A 19,184-nucleotide genomic window follows, 5' to 3' on the forward strand; every position below is an offset into this window, starting at 1 on the left:
AGGAATCATTCTTGCCACATAGACTAAAGTACAGCAGTAAGAACCATTAACCACTACCCTCCCCTTCCCCAGCATTCCTGCCCTGGTAAACCTGGCTAATGAAAACTAAATCAAAACAAATTGGTTGAGTGATATTTAAGTGTGGGGTATGTGTATGTGGGAAGGAAATTCTCATTAAAAAGCTGGAGCCCAAAGCCACAAGTGGGTAGGGTAGTGCCTTGGTTCATTTTTGAGAGGAGAGTTTATTAAAGAGACTCCACTCCTCTAGCTGGCTCCATTTAAAACTATCATGAGGCAAGTAAACCAATGTGCTGTCTCACCTGTGTATTTTTAAGAGATGGGGTCTTGCTATGTTGCCCAGGCTGGAGTGCAGGGGCTATTCACAGGCACAATCAAAAGCATACTACAGCCTTGAACTGCTGGGCTCCAGTGAACCTCTGCGTCAGCCTCCTGAGAAGCTGGGATTGCAGGAGAGAATCACTGACCCCAGCCCTTATATCTTTGCTTCTGTGAATGGTCCTGAATTGCCTCCTACATGAGAAAGCTTCTGTGGTATTTTTCAACTTTATTTTGAGAATTGGTACTTTCCTCTGTATTTCTATGTTTACTTCTCCTTCCATTATAGAAGAGCAGGAAATGGAGAACAACATTTTGCTAAATGGCTCCTTCTGATGACTAAAGCCCAGGGCAGCTATTCTATGGTGGCACCATGCTGCAGTAGTCAAGAGCAAGGGCTTTTGAGTAAGATGAAGCTGGGTGTCCAAATAGCTCTGTGACCTTGAACACTTAACCTCTCTAAGCCAGTTTAAATAAGGTAATATAGAGAGAACTTACAACAGTTCCTGACACATGGTATTCAAAACTGTGAGTTGCTTATAATTCCTTTTCTCTTCCAAGATATCTCTTCACTAGAAACACGAAACTGCCCACTTGCAGCCACACTGGACTTTAAAGTATTAGGGGTATTTTGGAAAACTGGATTAGAGGAGCAGACGGAGAAACTAGAAGGTAGCCACTGTAATTTTGTAACTTCCCATTTTAATTCAGTTTTTAAGGGGCAAAAAATACAGGGATACTTATTACGCTTGGAAAGGGACCTGCATTATTTGGAAGAAAACCTTAATAAGTGCTTAAGGTGAACTGTGATATCTTGAGGAGTTTGGTGTGGGGTTGGAATCATTCTTCAGAAGGTGCAATCAGGTAAGAGAATTATTGCTTAATGGCAGGGAGCCAGTGAGAAAAGAGAGAGAGAGAGAGAGCAATGCAGAGAGTTGGTGGGATGCCATCTAGACTCCAAGGTGTGATTCCCTTTCCCCACCAACATCCCTTCAAAATTAGCGGAATATTCTACTTGGATTATAATACACTTGACAGAGTGCATATTTTTCATAACTAGTGAGTTCTGTGTCCACAGAGATGCAAAGGTGAATCAGTGATAGAGGGGCAAGAAACAGAGAACATCCTAATATTGAAAGACCATGGGAATTGACAGAAATCTTGAGACTTTTGGACATTACTTGGATGTGGAAATTAACCAGTTTGAAAAAATTCTATTTAAAATAGAACGATAGGAAGAATCTTAGCTGACAAAAGTACTTGTGATGAGCCAGGCGATTGGTTAGGACCAAAGGATAAAAATAATGAAAACATATTCATCACAGAGAGAATGAAACAAGTGAGTAAATCCAGTAGGTTATCATGGTCATAGTAAGCCCAGGCTAGTAGGAGAGCACTGAGAATAGGTACCAATTCATACTCATCAAAGCCAATTCTCTTTTTTATATCTATATACTTAGTCTGCCTGTCTCTCTCTCTTTCTTTCTTTCTTTCTTTCTTTCTTTCTTTCTTTCTTTCTTTCTTTCTTTCTTTCTTTCTTTCTTTCTTTCTTTCTTTCTTTCTTTCTTTTTCTTTCTCTTTCTTTCTTTCTCTCTCTCTCTTTCTTTCTTTCATTCTATCTTTCTTTTTTTTTTCTTTCTTTCTTTCTTTTTTTCTCCCTCTCTCTCTCCCTTCCTCCCTCCCTCCCTCCCTCCCTCCCTCCCTCCCTCCCTCCCTCCCTCCCTCCCTCCCTTCCTTCCTTCCTTCCTTCCTTCCTTCCTTCCTTCCTTCCTTCCTTCCTTCCTTCCTTCCTTCCTTCCTTCCTTCCTCTCTCTCTCTCTTTCGAGATGGAGTTTTGCTCTTGTCACCCAGGCTGGTGTGTAATGGCACAATCTCAGCTCATTGTGATGTCTGCCTCCCAGGTTCAAGTGATTCTCCTGGCTCAGCCTTCCAAGTAGCTGAGATTATAGGCATGCGTCACTACGCCCAGCTAATTTTTATTTTTAGTAGAGAAGCGGTTTCACCATGTTGACTAGGTTGGTCTCGAACTCCTGACCTCAGATAATCCACCTACCTCAGCTTTCCAAAGTACTGGAATTACAGGTGTGAGCCATGGTGCCTGGCCAATATACTGAGTATTTCTTATTAGGACTTCAACTTACTAGGACTTAAGGTCTCTATATATGAGTATTTCTTACTAGGACTCCAACCTTACTAACGGAGCTGGGAGAGAGGTGATTGCATCAACTTTTGGGTAGGATGTGTTCAGAGGCACTGATCCATGTGGGGATGCCTTTGGGAACCGCAAGCAATAGATGCGGCAAAAGCTCGGAGATTGGCCTGGCTGTGGTGTTGCCCACTGTGGATCCAGGTACAAGGTCCTATCAGTAGGGGATCTTAAAGGGGAGGCACTTGACCTCATACTTATTGCAGCTGTTGGGATGGTCTTTCACAATTTTTAATCAGAGAAACTGTGATTGTACATAGTGGCACTGGAGTCCTATTCTGATCCTTCGTCTTCTCTACTAATGGAAATGTGGCTCATGTGTCCAATGCAGTCAGTGAGCATGGTGGCTAAGGGCACCGGCTCCAATGCCAGACTGCCTGGGATCAACCAGTGTCAATTTCCTAGCTGCAGAAGCTTGGGCAAATTACTTCACCCCTTTTTTTCTTGGTTTCTTTATCTATAAAATAGCCAGCATAACAGTATATACCCCATAGGGCTATTAGAGGATTCAGTGGACTAACAAAAGAGAAGAACCTGAAACGGTCCCTAGAACATAGTAAATGCTCATTAAATGTTTTCTAGAATAATAATTTTTATACACTATAACCCAGGATAGGGAGTGAAGAGATTTTAGCAGCCTCAGACAGTTGGGCATGTGTTCTAATTTCACTTTCTAACCCCCTGAGGTTTTATATTGTATTTTAAAATAATTTTTTTCTTTTTCATGGCAGACTTATTGTATTTGCTGACTTCTATTTTAAAAAGAATCATCTACCATGGACTTTTGGGATCTATTTTTTAAAGTTTCAGTTGCCTTTTGTAACTACTTTTTTTTTTTTTTAACCCTCCTATTTGTCTGGGTTTTAGTTCTACCCATTGATATTTTTTCTTTTTGGTGATGAAAGCACAGACACTGGATTTTAGACTAGAATATGGACTCCAAGTCTTAGTTTCTGAGTAGCCTTCAGAAAATTACTTAACCTCCTTTGGCACTGATATTTCTCTTTAAAATTGACGTATTGCTGCTAACGTTATTTAATTACTAGGAAGACTAAAAAGGATATCAGCGCAACATATGCCCTGCACAGGGCCTGCCACTTAGCACAAGCTCTCTCCCTTCCCCTACCAGCTGCTGCAATGATGATCAAATCAGGAAACTCTGGTCATAAGCCCACTGTACATCTAAGGAGGTTCAATCAGCTGAAGTTGGTTCTGGTGTCTACCCTAGCAGGTTGCTGAGCAACCCATAGTGAGTTGTAGCAGCCCTGAAAAACAGTTTGCATCAACAAGGTTTCAATGATCACAGACAAACATAAGCATTTACTAAAGCTGAAGGGACAGCAAATTGCTAGAGCGCTTTCCCAACCTCTTTGCATTTATGATTTCTTTTCCGAGAATGATATGTGATCAAATTACAGAGTTCATGAAAGCATTAGGGAGTTCATGAAAAGCAAAGGCTTATACTAAACATACTAAACAGCTTGTTCTTTGACCATTACTGATGGTGGAACCAGCTTCAGCTATTTTGCTATCACATAAGTAATTTGGGACTCTCAAATGACAAGAAGTTAACGGAGGATACTTGGGATTCTTTAAACAAATGTCTTATTAGAGTACCTCAGAGACATATTTGGCCTCTACCCATAGCTGCGAGGAATAACTCAGTTATTTTAATAACTTCAGAAATGGTGATGGAAGAGTAGTGCTTTGGCTACATGTAAATTAGTGCAGCCTGCCCTGAAGAGATTGTTCAACCTCTTCTCTCTCAAGAAAGCTTTTTCCTTTTTAACTTTCCTCGCATGCCAGAAATCTCCGGTTTGGTCAGTTACAGACATTGTCTTCCTTCAGAAATGGATTTAGTTTCTGTTAACGATGTTCTCCTGAGATCCATCGAATAGTGTCCCACACAACACCTGGCACTACGAATCCTATAATGCCTTCCCTTATGTGACTCACATAGTGTCTGGCCCTTTAGGGAAATTCGATTCCATTTAGTGTAAATTTCTTTGTTGTTGTTTACAGGTGTGGAAAATGAGGCCCAGCAAAGTAAAGGGTAATTCCCAAAGCCATGGAGTTTGGGCCGTGCTGGGACTACAGCCCAGGTCTTCTGATCTAGTGAAGGCATCAGCACATATTCTGGGTGGTTAATGATTAGAAAATGGCAAACTTCTTAAGAAACAATGTAATTTATATAATCCTCAGAAAAATATTCCTAACTTAGTTATTTAGAAAAATTTGCAGGACAACAGTAAATGTAATATCCATGAAATAAATAGTTACAAAAGAAAATGAAAAAAGAAAATATAAGAACTTAATATTTGGCATCTAGACAAAAAATAACTTCGTCCCCCCAATCCTTTACACTCTTTGGCTTAAAAAACTTTCAAGGTTTCAAGGTGGCCCACTGCCTATGGAAGTAGCCCACACACCTCAGCCTGGTACTTAAGGCCCTTCCTATCTGGTCCTGGTCTCCTTTCCAGCCTTGCCTTCCATTATCACCTTTACCTGTAACTCCCAAGTAGACAAACTGCCCCATTTGTCATGTCAATAAATGCCTACTGGACTTTTCTACCTTTCTGCTTTTGCTTTTGTTGTTCCCTTTGCATGAAATACACATCCTCATCTTCTTGAAGGCCAAACCCAAGTCTCCTCCCCTACCCTGAAGCATCACTGATCATCAATCCAAATATGAGATTTTTCACCCTCAAATTCCCATGAAATCCCATCTTAGTTGCTTGTAAGGAACTTACACATATTAATTTGTGTCAGTAATAATAAGAGTACCAGTAGCTGCCATTTGCTGAGCATTTACTAAGTATTAGGTACCATATGAGTCATTTCAAATATGTTACCTCATTAGTTGTATAAACAATACTTTAATTTGTGTAGTAGATATTTTGTCTCATGAATCATAAATTCTTAAAGGACAAAGGCTCAGGGAAATACTCAGGATCTTGTGATAAAATTTATGCATGATAAAAATATACAGAATGAAAAGCTAAAGGTGAGAATAAATGTGGCTTTCTTCATTTTCACCTATGCCCATACAACTATTGCTGTTCCCTTTTTCTAACTTTCTTTCAGAGATTCTAGCCAAATGAGGGGTATAATGGGTTCAATTCTGATGTACAGCAAACTACATCAGATCTGCATTTCTACCTGGTCACAACCATCTGCAGCTGTGCTCTCCCTATACTGGTTGTGGGATGGAGTCTCAAGTTCCTGGCCAGTGGACTTCACGTATATAAGTTACCTGCTTGGCTCCAAAAGTCTACTGAGATTTTGTGTCAGAGCCAAATACTTCTGCAGGAGAATTCAAGATGGTCAAATACGTGGAAGGAAGTTAGTGGAATGAAACTGTTATGTCATTGGACATTTTCAGGGTCTATCAGTGTCTGTGGGCAACTAATTCTCTTGGATATGATCACTTAAATATGTAAAAGCATCCCCACAGTTGTTTCTGGCTTTTGTTTCTTATTCACTGCTAAATATCCAATCATGCCTGAATTCTGTTGGTTGATTTACAATTCGGCTTGTACAAAATCTTGGCATCTCAAGTAAGAGCTTTGAGATGTTATGTAGTCTACATTTCTGTTTCTGGCTAGGTCTAATCTATCCAAACAGGTGTTTTGTTATTTCTTTAGTTCAGATCATAGGCTCAACTCTATATGTGGAAATGAATTCTTTTTATCCTTCATAAAATTAACAGTCACATTTTCCGCCTCCTGAGACTGCTGGGAAGTGTAATGATTTAAAAAGAAAAGAAAGAAACACATGATTAAAAACTGAACATGTGATGAAAAATTTTTACCTTTTTAGCATAAATCTAAGAACTGTTTATATTGAATAATTACAATTTACTCAGAAATGGGGAAAGCAAATAGTACACAATATCTGAGAAAACTTTGTGGCAATCTTATATTGACTGTGACAAGAGCATCTCTTATGCAAATAGCTTCTTCGAGGAGGCAAACTCCTAAAGTACATACGTAGAATCAGTGTCCTTTTCTTTCTTCCGTATTCCAAAGGCCTTCCTTGTACGTTTTTTCAATCCTGTGGGAAAACAGCAAAGGATCAAAAACTCAGCAACATTCAAGTGAACATATTTTGAAAGTTGTAACACACCAGTTAGACTTGAATGTTTAGAAAGCAATGAAGTTTCTGAAGTTGTATGTATAGGTATGTGTGTTTGCATATTCATATGACTCATTAATACATTTTTCAATAGTTATCTATCAAGGACTTCACACCATAAGTTCTTAGCACTATAAGCAACACAAGGATGCATGGGTATAGAAAAGATTGTAAGATTTTCTTAGACTACTGTTATTCATCACCCATATTGGGGTTCTGCCAAGAAGTCAAATCACAGATTTAGAAGAATAGCCATTTTCAGGTTAGACATATTCTTTAGACTGGGATAATGCCAAGACAGAGATCATGTGACCCATGCCAAGAGAACTGCACAGATCTGACACATCTCTGTGTCCCGTATTCCCATCTTATCTTTTACTACCTTCTCCAGTCTGTGGCTGCACTGAATTATGAACCATTCTCTGAACACACCCCAAAATTTGCACTCCTGTATTTCTTTCTTTCTTGTGTGGTCCTTACTTGTGATTGAAATGCTTTCCCTATTTTGTGGACATTTAGAATTTCACTTCATCCTTTAAGGCCCAGGACAAATGCCACTCCTTCTGTAGGGCCTCTTAATCCTGGAGGCGTAAGACACTGATTATTCTGTGTTCCCCCCAAAAATGTTGCTCTTATATGTAGGATATATCAAATGGTATCACCTATTAGTTTCTGTGTCAGTTTCCCTAGTAGACTGTGATCCTTTCTTGAACAAAGGCCAAGGCTCCCTCATTTTTAAGTCCAGATAATATTTGTGATTTAAAATGTCTTCCAGCAAGCACCATTCAAGCAGCACTAGCTAAGAAAGCCCTTTTCTTCCATCCTGACAAGCCAAGTACAGTCTTGGTTCTTTTCTACTCATCCTGTCAAAGCTGTTTGGGTTTCCCACCCGCTACATGATCCATAGTTACAGACATGCCTTCTGCGTCTGTTAGTGAGTATTATTCAAATAAATTAAATGTTTATGTATTCAAACCTTAGACTTGTTATTGGTGGTTTGGAAAGTCTTCTTGAGAAATTGGAGCTGAGAGAGTCACTGATATTTCAGATTTGTTTGGTACTGCCAGGTGGAACAAAGGGAAAAACAATGACAGAATCAGTGAGTTGATGATACGTTTTTCCAAAACATGTGAGTCAGCCCAAACCACTCAGATTATCTGAGTCATTCATTATCTGCCTCTTAGGATACTACTCAAATACAATCTTCAAAATGTCTCTGTTCCATCTAATTTTGTATTTTAATAGTCATCCATTTAAGACATTTAGGTCTTCAAAATGTCAATTTTTTAAAAACTCCTCCCACATAAAACTATTTTCCGTTACTTACCACATGATGAGCTTATAGGAAAACATATTGACATTTAAAACTACCCACCCATAATATTTAGAAACATCTTCTCCCCTTTTATTTTTTATTTTGTTTATTAAAAATTTCTTTCTCACCTCTAAATGTCTTATTCCCTTATAAGGACAAAGTATCATAGTTACATAATCATCAGTCTATCCCTACAATTTTCCTTGGGTTTCAAGTCTCCTAATTGGCTTTTCTTTGCTTCTGATTTAGCTTTGAGCTCACAATGAATGCCATATTTAGCAATCACCACTGGTTTTTACAGGCCTATAAAACCAATGCTATTATCATCTCAGGGTTTCGAGTGTGTTATTTCCTGTAACTTGACCTATGAGATAAAAAATAGCATGCCTTACCAAATATATCAGAAAATATACACACATTCCAGTACTCTTTGTATTAAATTGGTAACAGAATGGGAAATAGTAGTTTTCCATAGACCCTGTGCTGGTTTTGACCACCAAGTTTGGACAATAGCCAACATGAACTAGGTCATGAACATCATGAGTTGTCCACTTCCCAGTGAAAAAAAAAATGCACCGAATCAGGATCCAGGAGGCAAAGGGTCCATTCCCAGCATCAGTTCTAATTGCATAGCTTAATATAAGTTACATTACCTTTATGTTTCAGCCTCTCAGCCTATAACAAATCAGCCAATGATAAGAGACGAAAGAATCTGCACATCTTCACAAAATGCCATGCCTATATCTGTAGCTTTACTTTCACTGGAAATCATGTTTTTAACACATGAAATACACTTATACATAGAATGTAAATAGGAATACACCAAAGATGTGAAATTCTAGAAAAAAATGCCCTAATCAAATTGTTGAATAAGAAAAAAATGTTGGGCCAGGCTCAGTGGCTCATGCTTGTAATCCCAGCCCTTTGGGAGGCTGAGGCGGGTGAATCACTTGAGGTCAGGAGTTCGAGACCAGCCTGGCCAACATGGTGAAACCCCGTCTCTACTAAAAACACAAAAAATTAACCTGGTGTGGGAGCACACACCTGTAGTCCCAGCTACTTTGGAGGCTGAGGTGGGAGAATTGCTTGAACCTGGGAGGCAGAGGTTGCAGTGAGCCAAGATCATGCCATTGCACTCCAGCCTGGGTGACAGAGTGAGACTTAATCTCAAAAAAAAAAAGAAAAAAAAAAAAAAAGGTTGAAAATATTTTACTTCTTCAAAAGTGGAAAGGTTTAAGAAGTTTACAAAAAATATGAAGGAAACTGAAAGACTAAAGCAAATGAAGTTATGAAAGTCAGTTTTTCATACCTTAATGAATCTTTTAGAAGATCCAAGGAGAAAACAATCGCAACAACTGCGTTAAAATTGAGTGAAGAGAGGTGTGCTCATGTCTTTTGAGAATTCATCAAAAAATACTGAAACTCTTCAACAGAGAGCAACAATAGTCAAAGATCTTACAGGAATAACAAATTTAAGACACTATGTTCAATAATCTGATAAGTTTTAAAAACACTATATCCAATGATTCTCCACTTCAGGTAGTTACAATTACAGTATAATTACCTCTGGGGTGGAGCATAAATTTTTTATCAATTATTTTTTTACCAAAAATGGGAGGGCAAAAACTAAGTGTCCTTTAAGAAATGCAATGACTTTTCTCTTGCCAACATCAAAACAAAGTCATCTAAAGGGAAAGAATTTTACTGTCTTGATAATCCGGGGTTAGAATGGTTCTCTCCCAAGCTATGGAATTGAGAACACTTTCCTATGTGAATCCAAAACTGCTGTAATTCATCAGCCACACTGTGTGTCTGTCCTATGCCCCTAACTTCTCCACCGAATTCAGATTTCTTTAGCTTCTTTTGGTGTTGTGGGAAACAACCACAGACACACACACACACACACACACACACACACACACACACACACACACACACAATTAAGTATAAATGGATTTTTAAAAGGTTGAAAACTTATTTCAAACTAGGCAGCCCGGTTATAATGTTACCAGACAAATGCCATCAATATCTTACCAGATAAGATAAATAAAGCAATATACGTAGAAATAGATAATAGTGATAGTGTCAAAAATACAGAATGGGAAGAAGTTTTGTCATTAGAATACTACCAGCTACCACTGCTGAGGTCCTGCCTATTGCCCAGGCACTGGTTGCATATGTTGCCTCATTTAAATCTCTTACAAACTTTGTGAAAAAGTAGGTGGTATTTTTCCCTAAAGTAGTGAATCTGAGAGTTTGCCTAAGTTAAGTTTTATTATCTTCATCCCCAGTGAGGAAACAGGAGGCTACTCTTACTCCAGTACTCCCCAGAATGTTGGGGTTATTCAGGGCTTTGTCCTAGGGACTTCTACATCTTTTTCTGAGCGTGATTTCATCCACCAATGTGGTTTCATTCATCATATGTATGCAGAAAAATCCTGAATTTATAGGTGAGACCCAGCACAATCTCATGAACTTCTGAATACAGAGTACTTCTCATACTCAGGCTCCTACAGAGACACCAGATTTCTTCAAAAACCTTCAGACTCTGCTTATAATACATATGTAATAAAAGCTGTAAAGATATGCCCAATCATTTAGTTTCTAATTATCTTGTGAATGAAATTCCTTTTAAAATGAAATAGCTCTCCATCAACAGACAAATGGATAAGCAAAATGTGGCCTAGCCATGCAATGGAATACTATTCAGCCATAAAAAGGAATAAAGTACTGATACAGGCTACAATATGAATGAACCTTGAAAATACTATGCTAAATGAAGGGAGTCAAATGCAAAGAGCCACATATTGCATTATATCATTTATATGAAATTTCCAGAGTAGGCAAATTGATTAATACAGAAAGCCGATTGGAGGTTGAGAGAGGCTGAGTGAACGGGGAAAGGGGAGTGGCTGCTTAATGAGTACAGGTTTCCTTTTGGGGTGATATAAAGTTCTGGAACTTGATGGTGGTTATGTTGCACGACATTGAGAATGTACTAAATGCCACTGAGATTTACACTCTAAAATGGTCAAAATGGAAAATTTTATTTTGTTTGTATTTTACCATGATAAAAAAGAAATGGAATAGTTCAAGCCTGATTATTCTGTGACAAGGGAGGACAAGGAGGGGAATAAGTGGGGAAGAAAAGAAAGAAACAAGGCAGATTGGCTTAAAAGTTTGTGGCATATGTTACTGCTTTTGTTTTTGTTTTGTTTTGCCAAAAAAGTTGTCAAATATTTAGTAAAGAAATCAATACAGTCACGAATTCCTGTTCATAGTAACCTTCAGTATCAAGAAAGTAATATTTCCATGAGAATTTACAACAGGACATCCAGCTTTTCTTGCTCATGTGTCAGATGTTTGCAAAACAGCTTTTCATAAGCAAATGCATTTTTGTCATGATGCTTGCTCCTTTGATCTGTTCTCCTAAAATCACAATATTATATTAGTCCCACTAGATGGTGAACTCCATGAAGTCAGCAGCTCCATCCATGCGGGCATCTTGTTTATTTTCACCTCCCCATGTCGCATGAAAAGAACATTCTTTAAAATCATTTGTGCAATTGTATTAAAAGAGAGGCACTATTTCTCAATCCCCTTTTCAAACTGCAAATAAGGCCCCATTGGAAGCTTATGAAGGCAGTTTGTTAGGGCAAAACCTCTATTTTAAAATGAAACAGAAAAACGTGCATAAATACTGTTTCATGAAACTCTTGGCCAAATTGGATGGTGATATAAAATACATTTTTTATGTGATATGGTTTGGCTCTATGTCCCTACTCAAGTCACATCTGGAATTGTAATCCCCACATGTCAAGGGAGGGACCTGGTGGGAGGTGATTGGATCATGGGGGCAATTTCCCCCATGCTAATGAGGGAGTTCTCACGAGAGCTTATGCTTTAAGTGTGGCACATTCCCCCCCCCCCTCCCCCCCATCTACTGCCATGTAAGATGGACCTTGCTTCCCTTTCGCCTTCCACCATGATTGTAAGTTTCCTGAGGCCTCCCCAGCCATGTGGAACTGTGAGTCAATTAAACCCCCTTTTCTTTATAAATTACCCAGTCTTGGGTAGTATTTTTATAACAGTGTCAGAACGGCTAGTACATTATGATAGACTGCAGGTCAAAAACAGTTTGAACATCATTTTTTAAAAAAACTTTTAAAAAATAACTCTCTTAATTTGAAACAAAAATTAGTGTGTTTACTGGTGTTTTTTTCTGAAGCTTCCCTAAACTAACTAAAAAAAAAGCCCATGAAGTACCTTAGAATGTCCTGACTTTTAAAGTATACAGACCTGCAGGTGAAGAAGAAACTGTACAGCAGAAAAAATAAACTATCTTTATCCATTTTCTTTTCTCCTGAGTACAACTGATAGGAATTGTAGGGATTCATTAAATAAACATCAAATTTTGAATTTGAGCCACTTTTAAATTTTACACTGAAAGGAGAATTGTTTAGAGGAAGGCTTTAAAAAAAAGGAAACTTGGACTCTATACTAATTTTCGGTAAAACATCAAAGTCTGATACTCCAAAGAACCTACAGAGTTTTTGCTTGTTTAGTTTTATTTCTATTTTATTTTATTTTTAAAACATACCCGAAATATTTTTGTCCATAAAAATGATGACTGTTTCTGTAGATTGCCAAGTGGAGGTCACACTCCTGGAGCTGAGTCCCAAACAGAAGACACAGAAGTGTTTGCATTCTGTAGGCAGAAACTGAGGACCAAACTGCTGGCCTTAACCCGCGATGCTGTCTCCTAGAAGTGTAAGTGGAGAGTCCTGCCAATAACCCCTCCTTTCTCTCCTTGTCCTGTATTCCTACCACTCCATTGCTAGCTGGTAACAGAACAACATGGAGAGGTGCCAAATATAGAATGGTCACCTTCTTAACAGCATCTTAGCAGAAATGGGCTTACCACCCAAGCTAACTTAAAGGGACTGGGGTGGGAAGAGAGGTGGGGCAGGTACAAACCAGAAAAGAGTCAAAGACAAAGCCAGGTTCTAATATTGGGGCAGGCAGAACCTGCGGGAGAGGGTGTTCTGTCTTAGAAAGCACTTCTTTTTTGCCCACCTTCCTTACTCACCTCATAGTCTAGATGCACATTGCTTTCTCTAAAAGCTCTTTATGGTGGTGTTAGAACCTCCATATAAACGTACTGCCTTTAAAACTGTTGAAAAGGCACCACTTTTGGAGATCATATTCCTAGGGTGCATTTGCTCCTCCTGCCTCCCATCACTCACTGTGCTTTTAAACAGAGCTTGGACAAGACAATGACTAGGAACAAAGCCAGCTCTAGGAGTGATCTAGAGCTCTGGAGAAGAAGAGGAGCTCTAAGAAGAGGAGATATGTTGGCAATGACCGTGCTTTAGGATCAATATGTAGAACCCAGTTAATAGTGGAATGCGATCTGTTCCTCACATATCTCCCCCAGAAGCATGCAAATCACGCTTCCAAAAACTGAAGTAGGGTGACAGGGTGGAAGGGAGCAAAATATGTGACCTTACTCAGAATCCAAAGATCTGGGTTTGAAACCCAGTTTGACTGCCTTCCAGCAACATTGATAGAGAGTCTAAGAGATACTGTGGTACTTTCCATATAAGATTCGTGTTTTCACAAGATAGGAGGTTTGGAGAGACAATCTTAATTCTCTCTGTAATCACTAGGGGTGAGGGAAAGGCAACTCTTGTTTACTGAGAACCTTGCATGTGCCAGACACTGTGCCAAACACTTTAAAGCAGACCAATTCTTTCAACAACCTGAGAAGGTATTACTAACTCCCTGTCTTTGGATTAAGAAACAGACTCAAAGTGAGTAAGTTTCTCTTTCACAGTCACTAAACAAATGAGTAACAAGGCCAAGATGTTGAGCTAGGTCTGTTTGGCTCCAGAGTCAAGCAACTTCTTTCAGAGTGGTCATGATGATTATTGCAGTACCTAGTGCACAGAAGACATGTCATCAATGTTTGTTTAACAATTTCTTTAAAAGCTGCTTAGTGTTTATATAACCATTTTTTTTAAAAGCTAATGACTTTTATTGATGTTTGAAATCTACATTCCATTGGTGTCCAACTTTTTGATATTTATTTGTGTATATAGATGTATTAGGGAAGGAGGAGAAGGAGCCCCAAACTATACCAGATGCACCAATCTGAATACACAGGCCTTCGTCCAGAGAGCAGACTCAGAGTGAGGAATGTGCTGAGACCTCATTACATTTTAGGTGGGAAATGTGCACAATGATACAATAAAAACTCAATTTAGCCCAAAACATATATCATAAAAAATTAATAGACATAATGTACTGAGTACTTGTGATGTTTCAGGGAATTTATCAGGAACTTTCTTATCTCAGTCCAACACAATTTAATGAGATGGGAGCTATTGTCATATTGATTCTATATCATGGCACATGAGAAGCACCTGATGCCAGGTCGCACAGGTGATAAATAGCAGAACACATTTTAAAACACCCTCTGCCTGACTCCAGAGTTCAGGCTCCTCATGACTTTGGAATATCTTTTGTTACTCATCACAATTCATTTTATCCTCTTATTAAAAACAAAAAACCAAGAATGTGATTTTTTGTTTGAAAAACTGGAGAGAGATTTTTAGGCAAGTTAGGCTGCACATTTCTTATACACAAAGGCGGTATTTTGCAAGTTTAAATCTTTATATGCTGCCCAGTGAACATAAAGAGACCCAATAAATATTTGCTAAATGGATTATTTCTGTAATAAATATAAATTTTCAGCTTGAGTCTTCATTAACTTGGAGGGTTACTCAAAGGTGAATCACATGTAATGGAATTACTTATTTTCTGCAGGAACCCAGGCCAAATATTTGGTCTCAGTAATAAAAAACAGGCAAATTTAATTGCCCTGGGCACAATGCCACATATTGACAGCAACTCTAGACTGGCTATATCTTTTCATTATGATGCTCACTGTATTTCTGTCAGAAAAGATTAAGGCGCTTTGTGTATCAGCTTTCCCTCTAGGTTTTAAATATAGTCACTGTAATCCAATTCAGATTCTTTGTCATCAGAAATTCTTACAGAAAGACATAAAACCAGTTAAGATGGAGGCCAGTTGGTCCAATGATTTTTTTATGATATTTCTGATTTCCCATGCATAGACTGCTGCCTAGGGTAGAAGAGATGCTTCATAAAGGCAAGTGCCAGGAAGTAGAAAATGTAGAGTTCAGTGTCTAGCAGTACCTGGTGCAAGGTAGTCATTCAGTAAATGTTTACAAGCCGTTCTACATATTTGCAATTCTTTTTTTTTTTTTTTTTGAGATGGAGTCTTGCTCTGTCGCCCTGGCTAGAGTGCAGTGGCATGATCATCTTGGCTCACTGCCAGCTCCACCTCCCGGGTTCATGCCATTGTCCTGCCTCAGCCTCCCTGTTCAAAGTTGGTCAGCATGTGGTTTTGGTATGATTGCTTCACCCACATTTTTACTTGACTTAAAGGAAATACAGGTAATCTCTGTACTTAGTATGCACAAAACCTCTCTACAATACCTCATCATTCTGAGCTGAGCACTGAACCTTTTGGGAGAAATCTTAAGGACACACGCCATTAGCAATGAATTGCAAAAGGGTCTGATATAAATGACAACTTGAAGTTCAGATTTGATATATAAAAAATCATGCTGAAACACTGAAATGAGGATTTCTAGAGGGCAATTATGAACTTCAAGGTGCTAAAATTGACTTTTAAAAAAAGAAATATTTGTTCTTTTGGTAACATAGAAGAAAATGTTAAAGAAGATGGTCATGAAATAGGTTTGCTACAAAGGGACTTGGTGTTTGCTGTGCCAATATTAATGTAATGATGAAGTTGAATATAATTGGGAAGAATTTTAAGCAGGTGGTCAACTTCTGTTAAGCTATAAGAATAGTACAAAGATCCACAGGAAGTATACATAGTTGTAAAGTATGAGCTTTGAGATCAGAAAGATCTCAAACGTCATCTTCACTCCTTCCTAGGACAAGTTTCTTGACCTCTCTGAGTCTCAGTTTTCTCAGCTATCTATCATAAAAGGTTTTTGTAAGGTTTAAGTAAGTGTAAAAACCCAGTACAACACCTAAAATATATTGTGCATCACTTTATGCAGATTTTTCTGCTTTTCTGGGAATTTTGATAGTTATAAAACAACTAGAAATCAGCTCTTTTAACAGATCACATAAAAGAAACTAAATGATACAGAAGCCTCATAACTCTATTCCTTTAGAAATAAAAATATGACATCAGAATTTGAAAATAATCAAAATTTCAAAACCTCAAGCTTTTCTTGGTTAGAGCAATAATAACAAAACCAAACTCAGTCTCAAGAAATGTCACTGACTAACATCTATCATAAAAGGTAAGTGGGGATTAAAACACTCACAACAAGAAAAATAACTCTCTCATGCAGCAGGAAAATACAGCATTGATGAAGCCTTCTCTTTGTGCAAGTCTGTTACAAACTTCGATTGATCGGTTGGTCTTTCCAGTGTGATCTGAAAGTAGGTCAGTGCTCCTTCTACTTGGGTTAGGGATATCACAGAATTTGGAGTTTCCTGCCCAGCCTATTTGGGAGACACACAAGTTTTGCATGAAGGAGAATACTTTAAACACTAGGTAAATTAATTTGACCTGTTCCCTTAGAACCTTGATCTGTAAAAATGTTACTTTCTTTTTCTCTCCTTCATTTTCTCCTACTACAGTCATTTATTTTCTTCACATCCTTCTATCTCCAGTCCCTCCCTGGCCTGACAATGACTTGTAGAAAGCATTTAAATTAATGGTCCTGCTCAGATAGACTTTTTAGGCATAAAGAGAAAAATTCAATTGAATTGTAATTCACCAAACCAAATGAGGTTTAAAAAACCCTCCATTTTCCACAAGAAAATAAATTCAAAAGAAAATGAACTGGATAATACCAGAAATGCTTTTCTATATGCCCTTTCCCTTTTATATTTCATTCAGGGAATAGGGGGCCAGTCCTTCCGTAAAATCTATAAATTCTTATTACATGTATCATTTGATCGCTCAACTTAACTTATTCAAAGGTCAATTTAAAAAGGAAGCTGGTGGATGTGCGCAGTGGCTCACACCTGTAATTCCATCACTTTGGGAGGCTGAGGCAGGCAGATCACCTGAGGTCAGGGGTTCAAGAACAGCTTGGCCAAAACGGTGAAACCCCATCTCTACTAAAAATAGAAAATCAGCCAGGAGTGGGGTGCATGCCTGTAATCCCAGCTACTCAGGATGCTGAGGCAGAAGAATAGTTTGAAACTGAGAGATGGAGGTTGCAGTGAGCCAAGTTGACACCATTGCACTCCAGCCTGGGCAACAAGAGCAAAACTCCATTTTTAGGGTGGGGGGGAAGCCCGGGGGTGGAGGCTCATGCCTGTAATCCCAGCACTTTAGGAGGCCCAGGTGGGTGGATCACCTGAGGTCAGGAGTTCGAGACCAGCCTGACCAACATGGAGAAACTCTGTCTCTACTAAAAAAAAAAATACAAAATTAGCCATGCGTGGTGGTGCATGCCTGTAATCCCAGCTACTCGGGAGGCTGAGGCAGGAGAATCACTGGAATCTGGGAGCCAGAGGTTGTGGTGAGCTGAGATCATGCCATTGCACTCCAGCCTGGGCAACAAGAGTGAAACTCCATCTCAAAATGGAAAAAAAAAAAAAAAAGCTGGAACATATCCCCCATTAGAATTCTTCTGGTTTAATTCTAACCTACTATGTGGAGGCAGAGAGGTAGATAAAGTAGGAGATTACATGATACTGCCCTTTCTATACACCACAGGCTATTAGCCAACTTTATTTAATAAGGATCTATGAAGTCTACTTCTAAAAAGGAATATAAATGGTTTAAAAAGTTAAAATTATAGATATAAATATGAAGTTATTTTTGAAAAAAATTAGCCATCAGATAAACACACATAGAAATAAAAGGTTTTAAAGGAAAATAAATGTGCAGTATATGCTCTAAGTTCTTTGGAGAGGCCTTAAAGGCTACCAGGATGCATGTAGAGTGATCCTGTTTGTAAGATTTATAATAATAATGACCATTGATCTATTTATCCATCTGTCCTCCATCTATCCATCTTTTGGCTGTAAATCACAATAGGTAACAGAAATTCACTGTCGTGAAATTCATCCTGTTGGATCACATAAATCCATCAAGTTACAGTGAACACCTGATCTCCCTTAGTCTTTCCTCAAGTCAACTCTCTTGGAAAGTTAACCCTTGGCAGGCTTGCAGATTTATTAAGCCATTCCCTCAGAATTTTAGAGTAAACAATCATGTCATTATTCTCTGTCTTTACGTACAGATCTTCTATTTCAAACAGTTAAATACATATTTGTTGCTCTACTAATGATTCTCAGATCCTAGGTCCTCATATTCACCTCGCAAGAATGGAATGATAATTTTTCTCATCACTGGTCAGTATTTTCTTCACCAGTTGTCCAGTATTGGGCACGGATGTAACTCCAGAATTTCATTCAATGCTTAGAGTCATCCAAGCTCTGGAGTATTTGGCATCACTATCAGAAGATTTCTTCATCTTCTCATTCAGTGGTCAGTAGAAAAGGAACCTATTCAGTATCTGTCACGTGCCAGAGACTTTTCTAGACTAGAGATACAACATCTAATATTACCCTCTGATTATGTGTAATCAGAGACCAGATACTAAAACCCTGAAACACTCTTTCCATTAGGTCACTGTTACCCACTTTAGTTATCTACTCATCGAAGGGGCATATATGCATTATTGCGTGGTGTTTGAGGTGAAGAGTGACATGAGGTGAGGTTGCCAGGAGTCAATCATGCAAGTTTTAGAAAGTCAAGTTAAAGACCTTAGATTTTAGGCTGGGTGCAGTGGCTCATGCCTGTAATCCCAGCACTTTGGGAGGCTGAGGTGGGCACATTGCTTGAGCTCATGACTTGGAGACCAGCCTGGCCAACATGGCAAAAACCCCATCTCTACTAAAAATACAAAAAATAGCTGGGCGTAGTGGTATGCACCTGTAACCCCAACTACTTGGGAGGCTTAGGTGGGAGTATCCCTTGAGCCCAAGAAGCAGAGGTTGCAATGAGTTGAGATTGCACCACTGCACTCCATCATGGGCGACAGAGTGAGACTCTGACTCAGAAACAAAACAAAACAAAACACACAAAAACTTAAATTCTAA

The 19,184-nt window shown here is 38.7% G+C and overlaps 1 protein-coding gene across 33 annotated transcripts in view; it reads right to left on the minus strand.

Moving 5' to 3' along the window:
• Positions 1-19,184, minus strand: part of LOC105498451 (SH3GL interacting endocytic adaptor 1) — a 216,421-nt gene that overhangs the window by 118,892 nt on the left and 78,345 nt on the right. For all 33 annotated transcript variants that reach the window (XM_071091756.1, XM_071091752.1, XM_011770582.2 and 30 more), the window contains one exon: positions 6,532-6,595. In XM_071091756.1, coding sequence (XP_070947857.1) covers positions 6,532-6,595 — 64 coding nt within the window. The remainder of the gene's footprint in view (positions 1-6,531; positions 6,596-19,184) is intronic.

This window comes from Macaca nemestrina, chromosome 1 (genome assembly GCF_043159975.1).
Source record: "Macaca nemestrina isolate mMacNem1 chromosome 1, mMacNem.hap1, whole genome shotgun sequence".
NCBI lineage: Eukaryota > Metazoa > Chordata > Mammalia > Primates > Cercopithecidae > Macaca > Macaca nemestrina.